The 21,803-nt window shown below is 36.1% G+C and overlaps 2 protein-coding genes and 1 pseudogene across 3 annotated transcripts in view; 2 read left to right on the forward strand and 1 right to left on the reverse strand.

Moving 5' to 3' along the window:
- Nucleotides 1-5,410: 5,410 nt before the first annotated feature.
- Nucleotides 5,411-21,803, reverse strand: part of LOC125678098 (40S ribosomal protein S19-like) — a 193,108-nt gene continuing 176,715 nt past the window's right edge. Inside the window, exons 1-5 of one of the 2 annotated variants that reach the window (XM_048916230.2) lie at nt 10,643-10,701; nt 9,471-9,539; nt 7,968-8,068; nt 5,915-5,983; nt 5,411-5,660 (exon numbers count right to left, since the gene is read on the reverse strand). In XM_048916230.2, coding sequence (XP_048772187.1) covers nt 5,449-5,660; nt 5,915-5,983; nt 7,968-8,068; nt 9,471-9,538 — 450 coding nt within the window. In that variant the 5' untranslated portion in view covers nt 9,539; nt 10,643-10,701 and the 3' untranslated portion in view covers nt 5,411-5,448. Of the gene's footprint in view, nt 5,661-5,914; nt 5,984-7,967; nt 8,069-9,470; nt 9,540-10,642; nt 10,702-21,803 lie in introns of those variants that run through there. The other variant, XM_048916231.2, reaches the window with a different exon arrangement.
- On the forward strand, nt 12,369-19,001 carry LOC130052137 (uncharacterized). The gene is given in 4 exon segments (XM_056156250.1): nt 12,369-12,569; nt 12,572-12,755; nt 15,790-15,942; nt 18,863-19,001. Coding segments are annotated over 4 exon segments (501 nt in total). The 5' UTR covers nt 12,369-12,409; the 3' UTR covers nt 18,867-19,001.
- LOC125679764 (uncharacterized) lies at nt 18,867-20,203 on the forward strand (annotated as a pseudogene).

Below are 21,803 nucleotides of genomic sequence, written 5' to 3' on the forward strand. Positions count from 1 at the left end.
TCTTCAAAACACTTCCATTTCATCAGATTTTCATAGTCTCCATACAACATGGTGGTGTGTAGACTGCAATGCCCAGGAATTTTTTTTATTGATTTAAATGATTTACATATAAAACAGTGTAACTCACTGGTTGCAGCCATTTTTATTTTAACAACACACAAAGTGTAGTTGAAAAATGCACTTTCATTGGTTGAACATGATGTAAACCAAACAGTTTGTTTTTTCCATGCGCTAGAGGACGCCACTAAAAGCTACGAAAATCGTGCTAACGCAGCCAAGATTTGTAGAGAAGCCGAGCGGACCGTAAACCCTTGGCTAGCGAAGATGAAGACTGCTATGAACAGGTAGAAAATGGTAATAGCTTTCTAGCTGCTGTTCGGGGTTGATGGACAAAAATTTCAGTTTTAGAACATGTGTAATTTACAAAGTGTCTCAGGATTTTTTTTATGCCCCTTTCAAAGAAGAGGGGCATATTGCTTTGCACCAGTGGATTGGTATGTCGGTCGGTAGACCACATGTTGTCCACTCAATATCTTGAGAAGCATTCACTTGATCGTAATGATATTTCGTATGAGTAGAAGAGGACCCCTATTGATCTTAAGGTGCAGGGCCAATCCACTCTGGACAAAGGAAGATGCTGTCCGCTCAGCATCTCGAGAACCCTTTGCTTGACAGACATCAAACTTAGTACACTGGTACATCTTAAAGGAGTAAATGCTTATCGATTTTGAGGTCACATGGTCAAGGGTCAAACTTAACATGTGAATATTCTGTCCAATATTTTTAGAACCCTTTCCTTGACAGATATCAAATTTAGTACAACCTAAGGAGTAGATGAGTCACCCTATTGATTTTTAGGTCACATGGTCAAATTGGACATAGGAAGATGTTGTTCACTTGATATCTTGAGAACCCTTTGCTTTTGGTATATTCTAAGGAGTAGATGTCCCCTATTGATTTTGAGGTCACATGGTCAAGTGTCAATCCACTCTAGACGTGAGGAAGATATTGTCTGCTCAATAACTTGAGAACCCTTAGCTTGACAGATACACTGGTACACCATAAGGAGTAAGATGACCCCAGTTGAATTTTAGGTCAGAGGATCAATCCATTCTGGATAAAGGAAGATATTGCCCACATAATATCCAAGATTGCCTTTGCACTACTATCATTTAAAATATGCATGTGTATATGAACCATGGGGGACATACAATAATGTCATGTTTTAAAGTTAACTTACAAGACATTCGAAAAACAGTACATGGGAGTAATTAGTTACCAAAGCTTTAAAATTGAAGATATTTATTTAGATTTCCTTTGCCTTTGATATCTCTACCAGTTGTAATGATGGCCATTTCCTCATGAATGCGATGCAGTTGTGAACAATGCGTGTATGAATCTTGATAATTATACATTCGTTGCGGAGATTATGTTTTTGACTGGTCGGTCAGTCCCTTTCTTGTCAGCGCAACTCCTGAAACCGCTCAACAGAATTTTGTGAAACTGTAGTTAACAAGGACATGCTGTGTAAATGTGCATGTTCCCTGGAAATTCTGATTCAATAATTATATGGGAGTTATGCCCCTTTTGAACTCGGAATTTCCAGCCTGTCTGTCCTATTCTTGTCAGTGCAACTCCTCCGAGACTGCATAACAGAATTTCGTGAAACTTTGTAGCTTCTGATTCAATAATTTTCATGGGAGTTGTGCCCCCTTTGAATTTAGAATTTCAAGCCCGTCTGTCCTGTTCTTGCAGTAATGCATAACATTATCATTCATTATGAGAGGCATTGTCAAGCAATGTTGGAGCATGGGTTTAGTGAGCTTAATCACTTTTGCTTTTTCATTATGATACATCTATTTTATTTAATAACTGAAAATTTCAACAGAAATGAAAGTAGAATGTAAATACATGTACAAGGTTTGAAATAGCTGCAATAATGTAGCCCTATCCGATTTTTTTTATTCTGATGTTTTTGGAAAAACCAACAACAAAAAAATCAGAGAGGGATACATTATTGCAGCTAGGTTTGAAAATATGCGAGGACATGAACTACAACGCTTCACACAGTCATATTTTTCATGCATCGTTAATGACGGTGTGAAGCATCGCAAATCATGACCTCGTATAATTTCAAAAATTAAGTTCATACCATGCATCTACATTCTACTAGTCATTTCTTTCGAAATTTTTAGCCGTGAAAATGGACGCACTCCAACTGTATTCATACGTGCATTTGCATTCATTGGGAAATTGCTATTGTTCCAATTTCTAGCAATTCCAAAGGCAAAAACACTGGAAATATAAAATAAATGTTCAGAAATTGGCCATATATGGATGCCCACTGCTGCCCCTACACGTTGAATTCACGACCAACGAAACCAAATCTAGCAGAGTGTCACAAATGGTCTAGACCGCTTGACCTGATCAAGGTAAGTATCGATTGCATCTTGTTTAACGTCCCTCTCAAGAATTTTTCACTCGTATGGAGATGTTCTACATACATGTAAGTGGGGGGGAATCCCAAGTTTAATAAAGTGCACCGCCACGGCACATGATACGCCTGTCACATATTGTTAACAGTATAGATTGTACCCATTAAAACATTTTTTTTTATAATCACCTTTATTAAATGTCACAGTGACCTTAAAGTAGGATGCGACACACCTTCTACCTAAGATGCATTAGTTGACCAATTTTGGTGATTCTAGGTCTAATAGTTTTCAAGTTATGAGCCGGACAAGTTTTTGCCATATATGGCCATATCTTCTTAATGAAAAGTCACAGTGACCTGGTTTTAATGTGCGACACACTTTCTACCCAAGATGTATCTACAGACAAAGTTTGATGATTCTAGGCCTTGTAGTATTTAAGTTACGGGTCGGACACGAAAAAGCTAACAGACGGACGGACAGACGAATATCTTCTTAATGAAAAGTCACAGTGACCTGGTTTTAATGTGCGACACACCTTCTACCCAAGATGTATCTACAGACAAAGTTTAATGATTCTAGGCCTTGTAGTATTTAAGTTACGGGTCGGACACGAAAAAGCTAACAGACGGACGGACATGAACACCATACCATAATAAGACGGTCGTATAAAAAGAGGTCCATGGGCCACATTACTCACCTGAGTCCACATTTAAAGATCTTCCATATCTATTCATGTGTAAAGCTTTGATCCCAACCTACACCAGGGAGCAATAATTTTTACAAACTTCATCTGCACTGTCGGGATGCTTTCGTGTAAATGTAAACTTTTCTGGCCCAGTGGTTCTTGGAAAAAGATTTTCCATATATATTTGTATGTAAAACTCTGAGCTCCTATTGTGGCCCAACCCTACCTCCGGGGTCCGTGACATCATCAAACTTAAATCAGCACCATGTTAGAAAGCTGTGATGTAAATTTCTCTGGCCCAAGGAATCACGAGAAGATTTTCTCTCTATGTATGGAAAACTTTGATCACCTATTGTGGCCCCATTTCCCCCAGGGGCATATTTTAACAAACCTGATTTTCCACTATGCCAGGAAGCTTTCGTAAACTTTTCTGGCCCAGTAGTTCTCGAGAAGATTTTCCCCTATACATATATATTTGTATGTAAAACTTTGATCCCCTATTTTGGCCCAATCCTACTCCCAGGGGCCTCGATTTTAACAAACTTTAATCTGCATTAGGTCGGGAAGTTTTCATGCAATTTTATACTTTCCTGGCCAAGTGGTTAAGATTTTCTCTATAAATTCACTTGAAACAGAGCAATTGTTTGTTTTTTCCCCCAGAGTTTCCCTCTATAAAAGCAGTTGTTTGTTTTTCCAGAATTTCCCTCTATAAATGCATGTTGCTTCCTTGTAATTTTCCCTTTCTTTTGTACTTCTTGATGCATTTCGGGAGGCCGAGTGTTCATCAAGATGTAAACAGACATACTTAAAGAGGTTAGATATGAGCCATTTACCAACGCCCAGAGTAAACAACAGGCATCTTCCTCTCATCATAGTAAGGGCTGTTCCAGAAATGATCAAATGGGGGGGTCGGGCGGCAAACGATATTTTTTTGTATGGGTGGTCGTATTTTTTCATATTTTAATTGGTCCGTGGTTGGACTGTTAAAAAAATATTTATTATGGGTGGTGGGTAGTTTCTATTGTTTTAATTTGTGCCATGTGGGTGTTGAGTTTTCAGAATATTTTTATTGTCGCTCTTGTCGTGTTGGTTACAAAACATCGGAGGGAAAATTGAAAATGTGCTTTCGAAATCGGAAATAACATAGACTATTCGAGTTGTCGCTCTTTGCAGCGCATAACTTTCCATTACGGCACTCTTCAAATTAGAGGCGCGTTTAGTAGGGTCCCTTTGGACGTGATGGCGGCGAACTCTGTTCTGTAGATTATTACAGTTTACAGTGCATCGATTTTGGGAATATTTTGAAACCAATAGGTATTCCGTTTTCTAATAAAAATAGGCAAACCTTAGTTGATTTATACGAGGGTACCGATGCGTTATATTTATCAGTCGGTGTGATGGTGATATAGAGGCCTCCGGGCGCGGGCTCCATTAGAAGACGAACGATTCGTGGAAAAACATATCCATACCCATTTCATGATAATAGCATCGTTTGGACTCCCAATCTTTCCAACATTCCCGCCATAGATGCCTTTGATTGTTGATGTGACATCGTTTCTTCAGAACTACTGTGATACAATGTCGCACAGGCATTACCGCGTCATTGACTAGAATGTTTGTCCCGAAAACCTCGCGAGATTTGTACCGTTTTCATTTTTAAAAATATTTTTGTGGTGGGTCTGGTTAGTTTTTTTTTTTTTTTTTTTAGATGGGTCATTGTAAAATGAGTTTATTAATTTGATGGGTCATGGGGTAATTTTTTTTTTTTTTTATATGGGTGCTTGGTATATACAAAAGGTGCCTCCCGACCCCCCCATGTATTTATTTCTGGAATAGCCCTAATCATATACCAAGTTGTAATATCCTGACCTTACAGTTCAGTCTGTATCCTGCCTACAAGGTTTTCCTACTAAGCGATACTATGACCCCCGACCATTGATCTTGAAAAACAATATTTAAAGCATATTCTCATCATGGTGATGAAATGCACCAAGTTGTAAAATCCCGGAACTTGCAGTTAGGTCTTTATCTTGCCCACAATGTCCAGACAGAGCCATACCATAACACATCCCATCTTGACAGGCGTATAAAAACATTTTGTATATAATTAAGCCAAGTACTAAAATTCTGAAATGGGGGATTACTCCTTTACAAAGTTTCAATATAGTTCAAAAATTTTCTCCTAGGCCGGAAGGTGTCAATCATTCAAGGTAGCCACTGATGAGCACTTTGTGCCCCTGATCCTATATATATATAGTGAACTAATTTATATATATATAAAAACACAATGAAGTGTCATATACATTTATGAAACACCAAATGACAGTTTCATTCTTTCTTGGGTCGTGGATTGAACCTCTCGTTTACTTGGGCAGCGATTCTGTCCAGATCTTTTCTGCCTTGTTGGGTCAATTTTCTTCCTCCTGTAGCTGTGTCTTTCTCCACAAGTTTCATTCCCTCCAGAGATTGAAGAACCTTCCGGCTGACTGATGAATTTCCTTTGCAAAAATGGCTAGGTGCTGTTCCATTCCTCTTTCGCCCTAAATGATAAATTTCAATGTTGTCAGTATAGAAGTACACATATACACTTCTTTCACAAAAGGATAGGTTAAATATATTATTATGTTCACCCTGACATAAATATGCACGATATGGACATCACTATTGAGAACTTGCTTGTGCACTGCATTTTACCCTATAATACTTTGATATCCAAGTAATTTTTAAAGGAAAACTTGTCAATGAAATTAGTATTAATCAATCACACTTGAAGAAATACATGTTTTTCACAAACCTGAATAAAGATTGGAAAAGGCCCCAACACCAACTGGAGATCTGATATACAGATGGCGACACACAGAAGCTGAAATAAAAACAAAATGTCATGAACCATATTTAACTGAGTAACAATTCTAACAGTCTTATAATGTAAATGCAATGTAATACCAGCGATTTTTTTCCTTAGATAACTGGTACAGATAAATGGTACCATTCCCAATGCCAAAAACCATTGATTTTTCCCAATTTTGAGACAAAAAATTCCCAATTTACTTGCCGAAAAATAGACCACTGACATCATAATTTACTTAGTCTGAAACGTTGTAGAAGTTAACTAAAATGTCCACTTCTGGTTTTTAAAACAAGCCTTTGATGATTCCTTATGTCTCACAAGAGCAAATATTAACGTTAAAAAGTTTGTAAAGAGATGATTATTTCTTGATTTGTTCTCTTTTTTCTTTTCTTTTAGCTAAAATCATTTGCAGATACATTGGTAGAAAATTCCCAATTTGTTCGATTTTGATGCTATTTTTCCCAATTGAATGGGTACCGGTACCAGTACCAGTGGGTAGAAAAAAATCACTGAATACAGTAGAGCTGTCATTGACAATATAGTTGCATTAGTTAAGCCATCCCAAAAGACAAACTATTTTCATAATGATGCCCTTGACCTTAATCCAGGTAATTACACCTTGTCCAGTCACATGCGGAGTGTAATCAAGATGTTTAGGACTAAAGAGCATTTCTAAAGAAGAAATGCAATTTCATTTTTTGTTGTAAGAGCTGCACCCTGGGGCCTTGGATTTTGGTTGAGGCTTCTATACACTTTATGTTTCCTAGATGTTCAGGAATGGAGAAGATTTATATGCATTTATTGTACAGTATTTCCCCTGTATGATCCATATAGTCCCGCTCTAAAGCCTGACCCATACACATCACAAGTTTAGTAGAGGCAACTATGCTTGATTATAATATAAGGATAATTTAAAACTAAATACATTTAATATTACTTTATGATCCATATTCATTCAGAATATACACACCAATAAATTTAAACAAACTACTCACAAAATCTAATTTTGCATTTGAACAGAAATTTGTTTACTAATAACGAAATTGAATTTATTAACAACCTTAATTATTGTTGGATACAATATTGTTAATTATCTATACCCTAAAATATCAATTCACATACTCCTCATATATTATGATTATACTTCGGTATCTGAAAAAGCAAAACATTTTGAGAAAAAGTCGTGTGAGTTGGGAATTTCAGAACTCTGAAGGAAAAAAAAACAAAACATGGAAGTACAAGAAACTAAATTTGGTGCTTTCAGCAAACATTGGTGAATCAGCCAATCCTGGCTTAATATGATATTGGTGTTCGAAATTGGTTTAAGACGTGGTATAGACCACGGGTCTATCTCAAAACAAGATGACATAGACCTCATCGAAATGGCATAGACCGCAACATTGGGAAAAAAATAACACAAATTTAAAACATTGTTATTTACTTCTAATGTACTTAAAAAGCATATTTTCTTTCCATTTCCAAAACAATATCCTCCTCTCTTCATAACGTTTATCAAACGTCCACTTTTGGGATAACTATATTGCTTTAAACCTAAAAACTCGGCATAGACAATTTGGTCTATCACAATTACAATTGGCATAGACCGGTGTCATTTGACATAGACTTGGTCTATGGTTATAAATTTCGATTACTGTGATATAAACCAGAATTCTACCACAATCGCCAAGGGTCATTACACCTGTGACCTGGATTACTTTCATGGCTAAATGAAATCAGAGATAACTCATCTTGTAAAAGTAAATTAGGCAAAGTATGAATACAAATATTAATATACCAGCACATGAAAACACTTTATATTATCACATTTCTTGACAATCCCATGCACTTTTCTGACAATACCATGTCTTAATGCTGATTCTATTTTTAACCGAGATAACTCCATGCCAATTTTTGTGTTTAGTTTGACACACTGAATTCTTGTTTTTTTTTTTTAACAGCCTTTGCGTTACTTATTGTAATTTCATCTATAAAATACCTGCTCGTGTGTAGTACCAGTCATCATCGTAGGGGGCTAGTTCGTTATACTTGGCCAGTTTTACTATGCTAGCCCAGTCAGGTATCTTCATTTTACCTTGCCTAAAAAGAAAACATGATTTCAAAAATCCCATCTTCACTTAGCATGAACTAGTTATTCTAAATGACCTTGTAGGTATGTTAAGCTACATAAAACTGACCATGGTTTATGATCAACAGTATGTTTTTCAGCAAATATTGTGACAATTATGGAAATTTAATGTTTTTCCTAAAGTTTCTGCTTGGACAAAAATTTCAACACTCTGACCAAATCTAAAGTGAAGTTAGTGTTCAATACGAGATCAGAATGAGTCTTATTGCAAATGTATGGCTCAGACAAAGATTTCAAACAAAAGCTCCACAAAGCACGGCATTCCCTTGCAATGAAGGCATTCGGTAAATACCGGTCCCATAGCGACCTTGATCTTTTGACCCCAGAATCAATAGGGTTTTCCCTCTCTTGATGACAAAGCCACATGTGAGGTATCAAATCAATCAATCAAAAAATATGGCCTGTAGAATGTCAAGCTTTTCTATGAAGTCCAGTAGTGACCTTGACCTTTTGACTCCAAATTAAATAGGGTTCTTCCCTTCTTGATAACAAACTTACCTGTGAAGTACCAAATCAATCGAGGAAATTGCAGCAAGGGAATAATAAATTAATCAACATCAGCCACTCAGGGTTGAAACTTAACTAAAATTTCCAGGAGCCATGTGGCTCCTGAAATATTATTTTTGAGAGCCCACAACAAAACATGCTTAAATATACTCTACCATAAAAACATATATTATTAAATTAATTGTATTTCAACTCAAACATTTTATTCAATTGATGCTGCTTTCTTTGTACTAACAGTAGCTTTCTATTTTTTCATATCCCTATGTCATAATCATCAGGAAGACTGCAATCCTGTTCATTTTAAAAACTTCCAGCTGTTTTAACAGTGATCTTGCCAATTGAATTGGGTAAAAATTGTGCATGGTTTACTTTCATTTTAGAATAGTTCTCCAAAACACTCGGAGAAGCGTGTGGTCGCTAAAGATGTACTGATTACTGAGCCCGATGCAATTATGACCGATTCCTGTTCACAAAAATCACTCACTATGTGGGCGAGACAGCGAATTTAGGCGCCCACACAAAATTTTACTCGCATTTGGTGGGTGGGCAAGTGCTAAGTTTAAACCCTTAACATATTTAGCACTATGTCAGTCATCACAAATTTCATTAGCTTTGCCAAATGACCAACTGTTTTTGACAACTTTGTACCAGTAACCTTGATCTTATCACACACCATGATCTATCTCAATATTAGCAAATATTTTTCAATGAGAAAAGCTTACTTGAGCTTTCATCTCAGGTGAGCTAAAACTGCCTACACACGGACATACATCCAGCATATTCACCCCAAACTTCATATAGTGTCATTGCTTTCAAAGTTGAAAAGGACTCTCAGATTATACTCACTTTTTCAAGAAGGCAGCAAGAGCCTTTGTGAATTCATGTGCATCGACATCCTTCACGGAGATACCCATCCTAAAAAACAATGCAAATTTAAATGAAACCAAATTCCACCTGTGTAAGCACTAATAATGTCAAGATAAAATTTTCATACAAACTGCACATCAATTTTATTTAGTTATGAGATCTTGATTCTGCAGTATTTAGGTCAGTCCAAGAAAAATGTAACAAGTCCTAATAAATTTCCAAGTCCAGAATATCAACAATTTTAAAATCGGGGGTCAACACGAATGCTAGACCGAGTCCACCAAAAATTGAGAAGTTCTACCAAATGTCAAGGAGGAGACAAGATGAATTCATTTTTTCTGCTTTGTTTTTCATACTGAATTTCTAGTGCCAGTTGACTCAATCAAAGTAAAATTAGACTTGTAAATCCTCTTCTCTACGATATGCTTGTATCGAAGCGTATCAAAGATGTCTAATTTTAATTAGATTGCAGTTGACTGAGATTTGCACACGACACATCAAGGAAATCATTAAAAGTTGAGAGTTTTCGGGTTATATGGGGCTTTAATGAATATTTGAAGGTATGTTTGGACACAAATACAGTAGAAAAATGTTAGTATTTTTTTTACATTAAATTTAAGAGATGACATTACAAGAGCACGATACAAGGCCTAACAGTACACATTTTAGTGTCTATCGTAAAGCAAAGGTTTATAAAATGGATGGATCTGTATTTCTCCTATCTGTCCCAATATTTTCTTAAGAGAGCTGAAGTTACCAAAAATTACGAAATGGGTAGCAACATCTAAAGGATGGACAAAACTGGAGTTCAGAGTCTATGGACGTCCAAAAGTCTATGAATGAAGATTCAAACACCGATATAGCCTCGGTACAAATTTGTTTGTTCAATCTCAAGAGCTATTACATACATGGACTTATGACCAAGTTTTATTAAATTGTGTTTACAGTCTGTTGTACTGTAAATGGGAAACAGGAAAGGGGGGGGGGGGTCCTCAGTATGAAGGACGTACTGGCTACATCAGTTTCATTCCCTGCCCCAATTACTCCTCAAACATCATATATCTTCATGTGACAAACAATTATCAAATTTCTGAATTTATTAAAGGTAGAAAACAACAACTTTCAGATGTGGGATAACTATGCATGCTTACTTTCCTGTGGATATTGAAAAAGAGGCTATGAATGACCCACGTGGGTTAGTGGTGTAATGTCGATCCCGATGTGTCCACTGGATGCGAACACTTTGTGCCAACATTTGATAAAACCGGTATTTAAAAAAGGAAAGAATTTTAGATTTATTTTTAAATTAATATTTTATTACAAATGGGACCAAAGTAGTCCATATCCTGTGATGTTCTGTTGTCTTTATCCTTACAATGTACTTGATCACAGTCCCCTCAGTCAAAATAGTGCACTTTGAAACAATGTGATTTTATGACTTTTATTAAATTGATTACGCTCAGATTATAAAATACGATTGCCCAAAGTTTGACGAATCTGACAGGAGTAACGAGTTATGAATTATACAATGAAAAAAATTAATAATACATTCACCACTCTTCCAAATAGCATATAAAGCAAGGGGGGGGGGGGGGGGATTTAAAAACGTACATAGTGAAATCTTGTAATGTTAACCTGATTACAAGAGACGGTGCTATAGGACAGAATATTTACCCGATTACAAGAGACGGTGCTATAGGACAGCATATTAACCTGATTACAAGAGATCGACGGTGCTATGGGACAGAATATTTACCTGATTACAAGAGACGCCGGTGCTATAGGACAGCATATTATCCTGATTACAAGAGACGGTGCTATAGGACAGAATATTAACCTGATTACAAGAGACGGTGTTATAGGACAGCATATTGACCTGATTACAATAGACGGTGCTATAGGATAGCATGTTTACCTGATTACAAGAGACGGTGCTATAGGACAGAATATTAACCTGATTACAAGAGACGGTGCTATAGGACAGAATATTAACCTGATTACAAGAGACGGTGCTATAGGACAGAATATTAACCTGATTACAAGAGACAGCCCCATAGGACAGCATATTAACCTGATTACAAGAGACGGTGGTATAGGATAGCATATTAACCTGATTACAAGAGACGGTGGTATAGGATAGCATATTAACCTGATTACAAGAGACGGTGGTATAGGATAGCATATTAACCTGATTACAAGAGACGGTGCTATAGGACAGAATATTAACCTGATTACAAGAGACGGTGCTATAGGAGAGAATATTAACCTGATTACAAGAGACGGTGCTATAGGACAGAATATTAACCTGATTACAAGAGACGGTACAATAGGATAGCATGTTATCCTGATTACAAGAGACGGTGCTGAAGGACAGCGTATTTAGACGTGCTTTAGGACAGGATATCAGCGTGATTACGTGCTCATCATCTGGCTGATACTATTAATCAAACTTTCATACGAATGACAACTAATAAAATACATGGAACTTGCCCCCCCCCCCTTTTTTTTTTATAGGCGGAGCTACGCCGTTGATCGCAGTTAATATCTTCATGTATCTACTTTTGATGAAATTTACTTGTTAAATGTACAATTTTGATAAGATACAGATATTGATATTTTTTATGTTAAATACGGTGATTTAGGTACCAGAAGAGAAATGTACGGATAAATGTTAGGTTAGACTTGTTTCATTCTCAAATTGTATAGTAAGCCTAATAGATATAAACTTGTTTATCCATGGTTTGGGTAGACCAAAATGGCAAAATGCGGGGGGGGGGGGGGGGGGGGGGGGGGGTCTGGGCTGAAGTGACCGGGATCGAATTTAAAGTGTTTCGCATTCCCGAGGTGTACCGAGTGAATTGACAGAGTGAAAGTAGAGGCTAGAACTGAAAGTATACATGTTAGTTTTGATGTGAAGAATGTCTTCCAGTACTACCAGTGATGTTAGTGAACTGTCTCAGTTCAATTCTCACAGAAACGTTGAAAATGACTTGCCTAGTAACACTAACTCGTGGTCCATTGATTTGATAGATAAATTTGGTATAAGAAAAGTGCCTTCAAGCCTGTTTGAGCTAATTCGAACGAATGGTCGTTATGAAATATTACCGACGATGAAGTATTTAGAATTAATGAAATTGTTAAAATATGTAGTTTACCATGTATGGATTTCAATTCATTAGAAGAGATTCCTTTTGATAATACTAAGCCTTATAAACAATGGCTTCAGGAGTGGTTTCCAAGAAGAAAAGTCCTGGAGCTAAAATTGTAAGTGAAGGGCAAGTAAATTAAACAAAATTATTCAAAGTCGGTACTATATACATCTAACAAGTCAACACAAGCTCTGTAAAGCTCTTTAGCCAACTATCACATATATCAAAGACAAATTGATTAAGACATATAACATGTATACACAGACACATCACAGATTCAAAAGAAGAAAAAAAGAAAACATTTCATGCAAGAATATACAGATCTATAAGAAGGGATAAGAATTAGAGGAAGTGTCACATAAGAATAAGGGCCTCATTTTGACTTGAATTTCAAAATACTCAGCCTTTAAAAAAGGGCTAAAAACTTATTTGAAGTTGATGCCTTAGTAAAAATATATTAACACAGTCATGATTATTACGAGTGTCAGCATTCACTAGCATCATTGGATTTGAGAAAATTTGGCTTTCATAAGAAAAAAATAATAAGGATATGTGCAGGTGACTACATTGAAGAATAAAGGATACTCGTGATTGCAATGTTGCAAAACTGTCAATCGGATTTGATGTCAGGCTAGGCTGTACACCTTTTATATACAATTACATGTACAAAATTTTTATGCTGGTAACGCACCTTCAGAAGTATTGTGCATTGCTGTGATTTTTCTATATTTACATTATGGTCTATGTTAAAATGTAGTCCTTGATTACATGTGTTATAAAGAGAAAATTACCATGTGTCCACAAACTTTTTGACAACCCTCATACGTCTCTGTATGTTTTAGTATTGGTACATCACTGCCATCTTTTGAAACAATATCTTTCATTGTCTTTCTTTGCATGTCAATCCTGCACATGATTAAAGCTTGGTTTCTGTAGTGTATGCACCATCTAATCCTTAGTCACCCTCTGTTGTATGTACTGTCTAATCCTTAGTCACGCTCTGTTGTATGTACTGTCTAATCCTTAGTCACGCTCTGTTGTATGTACTGTCTAATCCTTAGTCACCCTCTGTTGTATGTACTGTCTAACCCTTAGTCACGCTCTGTTGTATGTACTGTCTAATCCTTAGTCACGCTCTGTTGTATGTACTGTCTAATCCTTAGTCACCCTCTGTTGTATGTACCGTCTAATCCTTAGTCACGCTCTGTTGTATGTACTGTCTAATCCTTAGTCACCCTCTGTTGTATGCACCGTCTAATCCTTAGTCACGCTCTGTTGTATGTACCATCTAATCCTTAGTCACCCTCTGTTGTATGTACCATCTAATCCTTAGTCACCCTCTGTTGTATGTACCATCTAATCCTTAGTCACCCTCTGTTGTATACACTGTCTAATCCTTAGTCACGCTCTGTTGTATGCTAGTTTGAATCGATCAGAATATATAATCGTAATTCTGTCCGTTTTTCTTTTGTGGAAGTCATCCTGTCCGCATTCATCTAAAAGATCTCAGAACAACCTCTTCGTACATTGTCTAATCAAAATATTCCACGATTCTATTGCCGTATATTTCCTTTAAGTGCCTCCACATTACACCACTACCGAAGCATGCACAGTGAAACCATCCTCATTTAATTAAGGGAAACATGACTTTCTCTCAATCCCAGCCATACTGCTACTACCGGTAATTGTCAAACTAAGTATGAAATTTGAACTTTGGTAAATGCAAGTGTCGATCATTAAAATGCTTAAAACCTTCAGTAGAGTGTTGAATTAAGATGACCTAAGCTAGTTTTTATGAGAGAAAAAAAAACCAGCCAAATAAAAATGGACAAAAGACGATAATACATAAATGAAAAAAGCAATTTAAAAAAACAGGCTAATTTTCTTATGTTGGTTGTCTAATTTAGGCCTTGGAGCAAGTTGACAAAAAGTCGGGGGGGGGGGGGGGGGGTGCAAATTTGGGGCAAGTTGGCATAGGTGAGTTAATTTGAAATGGAACAAGTTGACTGGCATTCACCTACGGATAGATCTTTGTGAAAATGTGCAGAATGTTAGAAGAAAATCAGCCATATGTTGTCTTTAATTAGGTTGAATATGGTGCAAATATGTAGGAAAAAATTAGAAAATTTTTTCAGAACAACAGGGCCATGACAAGTCATATTGATGTGCAAGCATCCCCAGGTTGTGTAAATTCGAGTTTCTTCAAATTGTGGCCCCTGGAAGTAGGATGGGACCACAATAGGAGGTCAAAGTTTTACATGACAATATATAGGAAAAAAATCTTAAGAATTAATCATATTATTATGTAAGCATCCCTTGGTAGTGCAGATTCATGTGTATTCTAATTACAATCCCGGGGGAGGGGGGGTGGGGGGGTGGTCCACAGTTTTACATGGGAATATTTAGGGAAACATCTTTAAAAATCCTCATCTCAACAACAAGGACATGATTAGTCATATTATTGTTCAAGCATCTACAAGCTTTAATTATGCCCCTGCAACTATAGTTGGGGTAAAGGGGGCATATCCATATTATTTTTCTCCTGTCTGTCTGTTGAAAACTTTAACCTTGCTCATAACTTTAGAATGACCAGTGATAGGCTCTAATATTTCATATGTGGATTTCTTGTGAAAGACCTTTTTTAATGGCACCAAAGTTTTTAACCTTATTACCTTGACCTACTTTTAAGAAAACATAACTTATTCAATTCTCCTGAACTATTAAGGTAGAGGTTTCATGTTGTGTATAAAGATTTCTTTTGGCAAGATCTTTCATTTCATTGTATGACCTGTGATCTTAACCTTCTCCAGAATAGCAAGGTCATTTTAGTCATCTTGGTATTGAGGCATCCCCTTCTGTGGATTTAAGTTCTGTTATGTTGTGACTCTGGGGCCACAATTCAGGGTCAAAATTTTTTATGGGAATAATTACAACAGCTGAACAACAGTATGGCCAAGGTGATTCAGGTGAACAATGTAGCCCATAGTTTGTTGTTGATTGGTCCTGTGACTAATGATCATTATGGAATTTTACCAATTGTTCATCACACCATTAGATTATAACCCCCCCCCCCCTTCTACTAAATATTAAAAGAGGATATACAATATTATTTTCAAATACTTTTTTAACTATATATATTTATTTTTTAGGTTCAGTGAAAACTCTGAGGAATTTGGATATTTTTTGTTTGACGCCTTACAGCAAATACATGGGCCAAAGCAAAAAGAGAGGCAGAAACCTTGTGAAATTGAACATCAACTTCTTTTTGAGAAATTTCTTAAATTATTCGAGTTTAAAATCAAGTGAGTATATATCTGTAAGTTTGGTTTGGGTTTGCTCATGCCTATAGCTATAACACACTGCTTTGTAAGTATATATCTGTAAGTTTGGTTTGCGTTTGCTCCTGCCTTTAGCTATAGCACACTGCTTTGTAAGTATATATCTGTAAGTTTGGTTCAGGTTTGCTCCTGCCTTTAGCTATAGCACACTGCTTTGTAAGTATATATCTGTAAGTTTGGTTCGGGTTTGCTCCTGCCTTTAGCTATAGCACACTGCTTTGTAAGTATATATCTGTAAGTTTGGTTTGCGTTTGCTCCTGCCTATAGCTATAGCACACTGCTTTGGCAGCTTAGTCGGAACAGTGCCAGTGTCATGAGCAGGAGATCTAAAGACAGTAGACATGCGGCTAAATTCACCAAGCTCTTGGAATTATAAAAGTCATGGGTCTTTCAGACGAGACCTTAAGAACTGAAGTACCATGCCATTGTAGGTGTATTACAATAGAGAACCTTTACTGTTAAATGGCCAAGAGCTCCTAGCATACATGTAGGTCTAAAGAACTGAACATGTGCATGTAACTCAACATTTAGGTCAGAATCAAGGAATTACTAATTAAGGAGGTATTCTACATCATCATAATGATTGAAACAGGAATGAAATATGAATATCAGCAATATTTGTTGCCTATCTGAGTAGCTCATTAGGTTAGCATGTCGACTGCAAATCTAGATCACAAGTTTAAGTCCAGCAGGGGTTTTCATTTTTAGGTCACCCGAGTCACTCAGGTGACCTATTGTCTTTGGTCTTCATCCGTTAACAATTTGACATTTTTAACTTCTTGAAAACTACAAGTCCAATCGTTACCATTTTTGGTGTGAATCGTCTTTAGGATAAGAGGAATGTAAATTGCTGTATGATATTCTTTAGATTCTTGGTAGAAACATTATAACCTACATGTATAATGATTTCACTCTGCATTTAGGGTTTTATCAGTCCACTGTCTTTGATTAAACATATTAATTCATTGTTGAATATTTACTTTTCTGACAGAAATGAAAGTAGAATGTAAATATGAGAAATAAGCTTCATTTTTTAAAACACATGAGGGTATGAACTGCAACACTTCACACCAGTGTATACTTTTATGTGCTTCATGAAATAGGCCGGCATGAAGCATCACAGTTCATACCCTCATGTATTTTCAAAAACAATTTTTTTTCCTGAAATGTACAGAGAAATGTTTCAAATTATGGTCTTTTCCATTGCTAACCCCAGTTCATGAAGTGAAATTTTTATAATGGAAATTTAGTGTTTGTATATTTAAATACCCAAAGAATGGAGTTGAAAGTGAACCCAGCAGACACAACACATGTAATGTCTGCTTCACTCACTGGTGAACAAAGTGGATTCCAAAACTGAACCAATGTTCCACCATAATATTTGCCATGCATTTGGAAAGCTGACCTATAAATGGAGCTCCATAGTCGATTCAGATTTTGTTGGCAAAAATCCTAGATCTTTTAAGCACGATGTTAATTTTTAGGGTCTGCTCAGGTGTTTCACTGTGGGTTTGTCTTGTTTATAACAGTATATATACACTGTGGGTGTGTCTTGTTTATAACAGTATATATACACTGTGGGTGTGTCTTGTTTATAACAGTATATATACACTGTGGGTGTGTCTTGTTTATAACAGTATATATACACTGTGGGTGTGTCTTGTTTATAACAGTATATATACACTGTGGGTGTGTCTTGTTTATAGCAGTATATATACACTGTGGGTTTGTCTTGTTTATAACAGTATATATACACTGTGGGTGTGTCTTGTTTATAACAGTATATATACACTGTGGGTTTGTCTTGTTTATAACAGTATATATACACTGTGGGTGTGTCTTGTTTATAGCAGTATATATACACTGTGGGTTTGTCTTGTTTATAACAGTATATATACACTGTGGGTGTGTCTTGTTTATAGCAGTATATATACACTGTGGGTGTGTCTTGTTTATAGCAGTATATATACACTGTGGGTTTGTCTTGTTTATAGCAGTATATATACACTGTGGATGTGTCTTGTTTATAGCAGTATATATACACTGTGGGTGTGTCTTGTTTATAGCAGTATATATACACTGTGGGTGTGTCTTGTTTATAACAGTATATATACACTGTGGGGTGATAATCTGGAGTTACCCTACTTCACACTTGGGTAAAATATGAAATGTATTTGTTCTTGGCCATGGTTTTTGTAATGGAGAAACAATGGAAACTCGGACTTTGTACAAAGGTTGCTTATGACCAGACATGTTGTGATCCAGAAACATAGTCATGTGGCCAAGATCACAGATAAAAATTATTCACATATTTGTTTAAGGACATAATTCAGTAATAGAGAGAAGCTCTCACAAGGGTTGCTCATGATCAGACAAAGCGTTCAGACCCTGAAACATGGTTGCCTTTTCTTCAACCTACAACATCAAAGTTTCTATATATCACAGGCATTTATCATGTGTAGCACAGTTAAAGTTTACAGTCTTGAATGCCAAACCAAATCATATATTTGAAATTACTCTTACAAATGCAAAGTTCAATGGAAAGGGGGGAGGGAGACTCAGGGGGTGAAGTCCCCCGATGGGAGAGGAAAATGATACAAAATACTACTTTCTTATTTAAATTGATTATTGATTTTGAGAGGGGTGTGTGTTTGCATCCCCTACCTCCATTGTGTACATGCCTGAAATGTTGTACACCTGCATGGTATGAAAAAAAATCTTTGATAATTTAGAATGTCAACATTGAAAATGGAGTAAAACTGTAATAAATTTGAAAGATTTATAGGTGGTTTATATAGCTTTTGTCCCCCTTCAAATCACCTCCTTTGATTTCTTTAAGTGGATCTGTCATATCTTATAAAACATTTATAATTCTTCTTGCCAGGTAAAAAGAAAATGTTCCTTTGATCAAATGGAATATTCCCCAGTCACGAAAAAGTCTCGTTCTTCATCATCGACATCAGCTGCTGAGGTCGAGGAGGAGCGTGAACTCTGTTGCTGGTCTGCCATCAGCTGCTGAGGTCGAGGAGGCACCTCACAGCGTGAACTCTGTTGCTGGTCTGCCATCAGATGTGTATGCCCAACACGTTGCCGAATTGTTTGCGTATTTTGAAGAGTTCGGTGTTGAATAAAGGCGTGCTTGGATTGGTCGTTCAAAACACAGATGTAAGTGAAATATAAATGAATGCATGAAAATGACTAAAGATCGCTGGATATACAGAAAGTTGGAGTTGAGGGGTTTTTCATTTTATGTAAAATCTTTGATTTTATGGTTGGTTACAATCTTATTTATGAAATTCTTCAATAAATTCAGTTGAATAGTCAATGACCTAGATACAAAAATGATATAATAATTTTAGAAGTTCAGTATTCAATAGGAATAATTTCTTTTGTTCACCTACAAATTTTAACTCCCTCATCAGTGACCAAGAAAGCTTATGCTTAATATACAATTATTATAATAATTATTGTTGTATGAAGCATTGTTATTGAATACTGCGGGAATGAGAACTCTGATTAGTGTGCCCCTCCCTCTCCCATCCCTCCTTATCAGAGTTCCAAGGCATTTCTGAAGACACATGTGCTCAAGTTATGAACTTTTACCTTGAATTGAATAAATTACAAACCAGAAATGTCAACATACCTCATTGTAAACTTAGTTTGTAAACAACTCTAGATTATGTGATACAGCAAATGAATAATTCTTAAAATCATATTCTCTCAAATAACATATTTAGAGATTTTCCACTTTGTACAAAACATTATGAAAATATAGACAAATGAAATGGTTGCATATTTTTTGAAACACCCTGTACTTTGAGATATTAAGATGCATAATGGGTACTAAATTTTACATCAAGACATCAAGGATTTTGAGAGATTGAGAGCTCAAAAGGTTACTCCGTTTGCCTGATTGGGATAGGGCTCGCTATTGTACAGCTTTTTATGATGGATATCATTTGAATTGTTGGTTGTATATATTTGTAGGTAGTATTCACTTTCCTGAAGATCAAACCAGAGAGCTTAGAAAAAGTAGAGAGAAGCAAACCAGGGTCTGTAAGGTTTGATCCAATAAGGGAGGAAGAACCAAAATTATTTTACACAGAAAAATTTAACTTCTTAAAAAGTGAAATTTTCAAAGCATTGCTTGCTGTGAGAATGATGGAGATTAAAGGTTGGGATTTCTGAAAATTTGAAGTCATTTTTGAATAAAGTACTTAATGAATTTAGAGTCCTTGTTTTATTTCATAGCCTGAAAACCCCACGTGCTGCTGCCTAGCTTATGTTGTTAGACTGCACATCTTATTTTAGCTGTAGTTTAATTTTCATTGAAGGCTAAAACTTCCATATTCAAACTGCTGTAAATATAACTTTGTCACGTTTGCTTACATCATGGCACCCAGGGGCGGATCCAGGAATTGCAGTTGGGGGGGGGGGGCAACTTTATGAGGCAGGGGGTCTGGGGGCCCCCTGGATTTTATAGGGCTTGAAATATGTCTCCCATGTAGTCATTTTATCTATTTTCTGTCATTTTTGATAAGGTGAAATTAATCAAATGATGCAAATTTTTAGGGGTTTTGGAAAAAAAAAAGTAAGTTCTCTAAATAAAATTATTTCAATAAATCAAAAGATTTTGTCATTTATTTCTCCAAGAGTGGAAGAAATTATTGCTTCTTTTATCGTTTACAATTTTCTAAACAAGAGACGATTTACCTTAAATTTGAAAGCGCCCCCCCTTAAATCCGCCACTGCTATGGTTTCAATTGGTAAAGATATCAAAGGCAGAAACATTGGAAATGTAAATACAGGAATATAGTTGGATTTTTTTTTCTGCTGAAAACTCAGAAAGGTATAATCAATTTAATTAAAATTAGATCTTTTGATCCGCTCATCTACTATCGCTACACATAATAATTGGAATTTGAAATAGTCTTGTGAGTGATGTGGTCCATGGACCACCTGCTTTTATAAAAGTCCACGTGCTCCTCTACCTGGGTGTTCTACACGCAGCTCGGTAAACAAAGTAAGAAATGTCAGGTACACTGCTAAGACAATTATAAAGCAGGTCCTCCAAGTAATAGAGAATTTAAGCGAAGCCGAAAATAAATTTACGAAACCGTTTTGATTTAATTCAGTAATTGTTCATCTTGAAATGCATGTAGATGAAAAGTATTTCGATTTTTTTTTTTTTTTTTTTTGGTCAGATCACTCTTGAAAGCTTTTTTTACCCAAAGTGTACTGTTCTAGGAAGTTGGAAGTTTGTGTTTCTTCAATTTTACACTGACATTGAAATACACGAAAATTCTATATCTTGGTTTTAAAAACAACACACACCCCAACCCCAAAATAAGCAAGTAAAAATCACCACTAAAAAAAACCGTGCTGATTATGTATTCGAGTTTTCTACATCTGAACAAGGTGGGATAGATATAATAGTGTGACAAGATTTGAAATAATCAGGGAAGATACGAGTCTGTGTGCGTTATCTATGACCTTAAGTCGGGTAGAGATTTAACGAAACGTCACATATTGCAGGACATTCTTTTATGAAGAATCTATCGCTTCGACGCGACTTGATTTTTTGCTCGAATGACGGAATGATCGAGTTTTTATGGCTTATGGGCCATCAATTTTTTTTTTTATTATTATTATTATTTTTTTTTTTTTTTTTTTTTTTTTTGTGGGTGTGAAATTACGCATGCAGACTACGTGTATTTTCGATTTCAAGGGGTTTTAATTTCTGAAAATTTTCCACTAGTGAAACGTTGTTAAACTTTGTCATTTTCCGGCATAATTTGTCCTTCATTAAGGTATGCGGGAGCATC

The sequence above is a fragment of the Ostrea edulis genome, chromosome 2, assembly GCF_947568905.1.
Source record: "Ostrea edulis chromosome 2, xbOstEdul1.1, whole genome shotgun sequence".
NCBI lineage: Eukaryota > Metazoa > Mollusca > Bivalvia > Ostreida > Ostreidae > Ostrea > Ostrea edulis.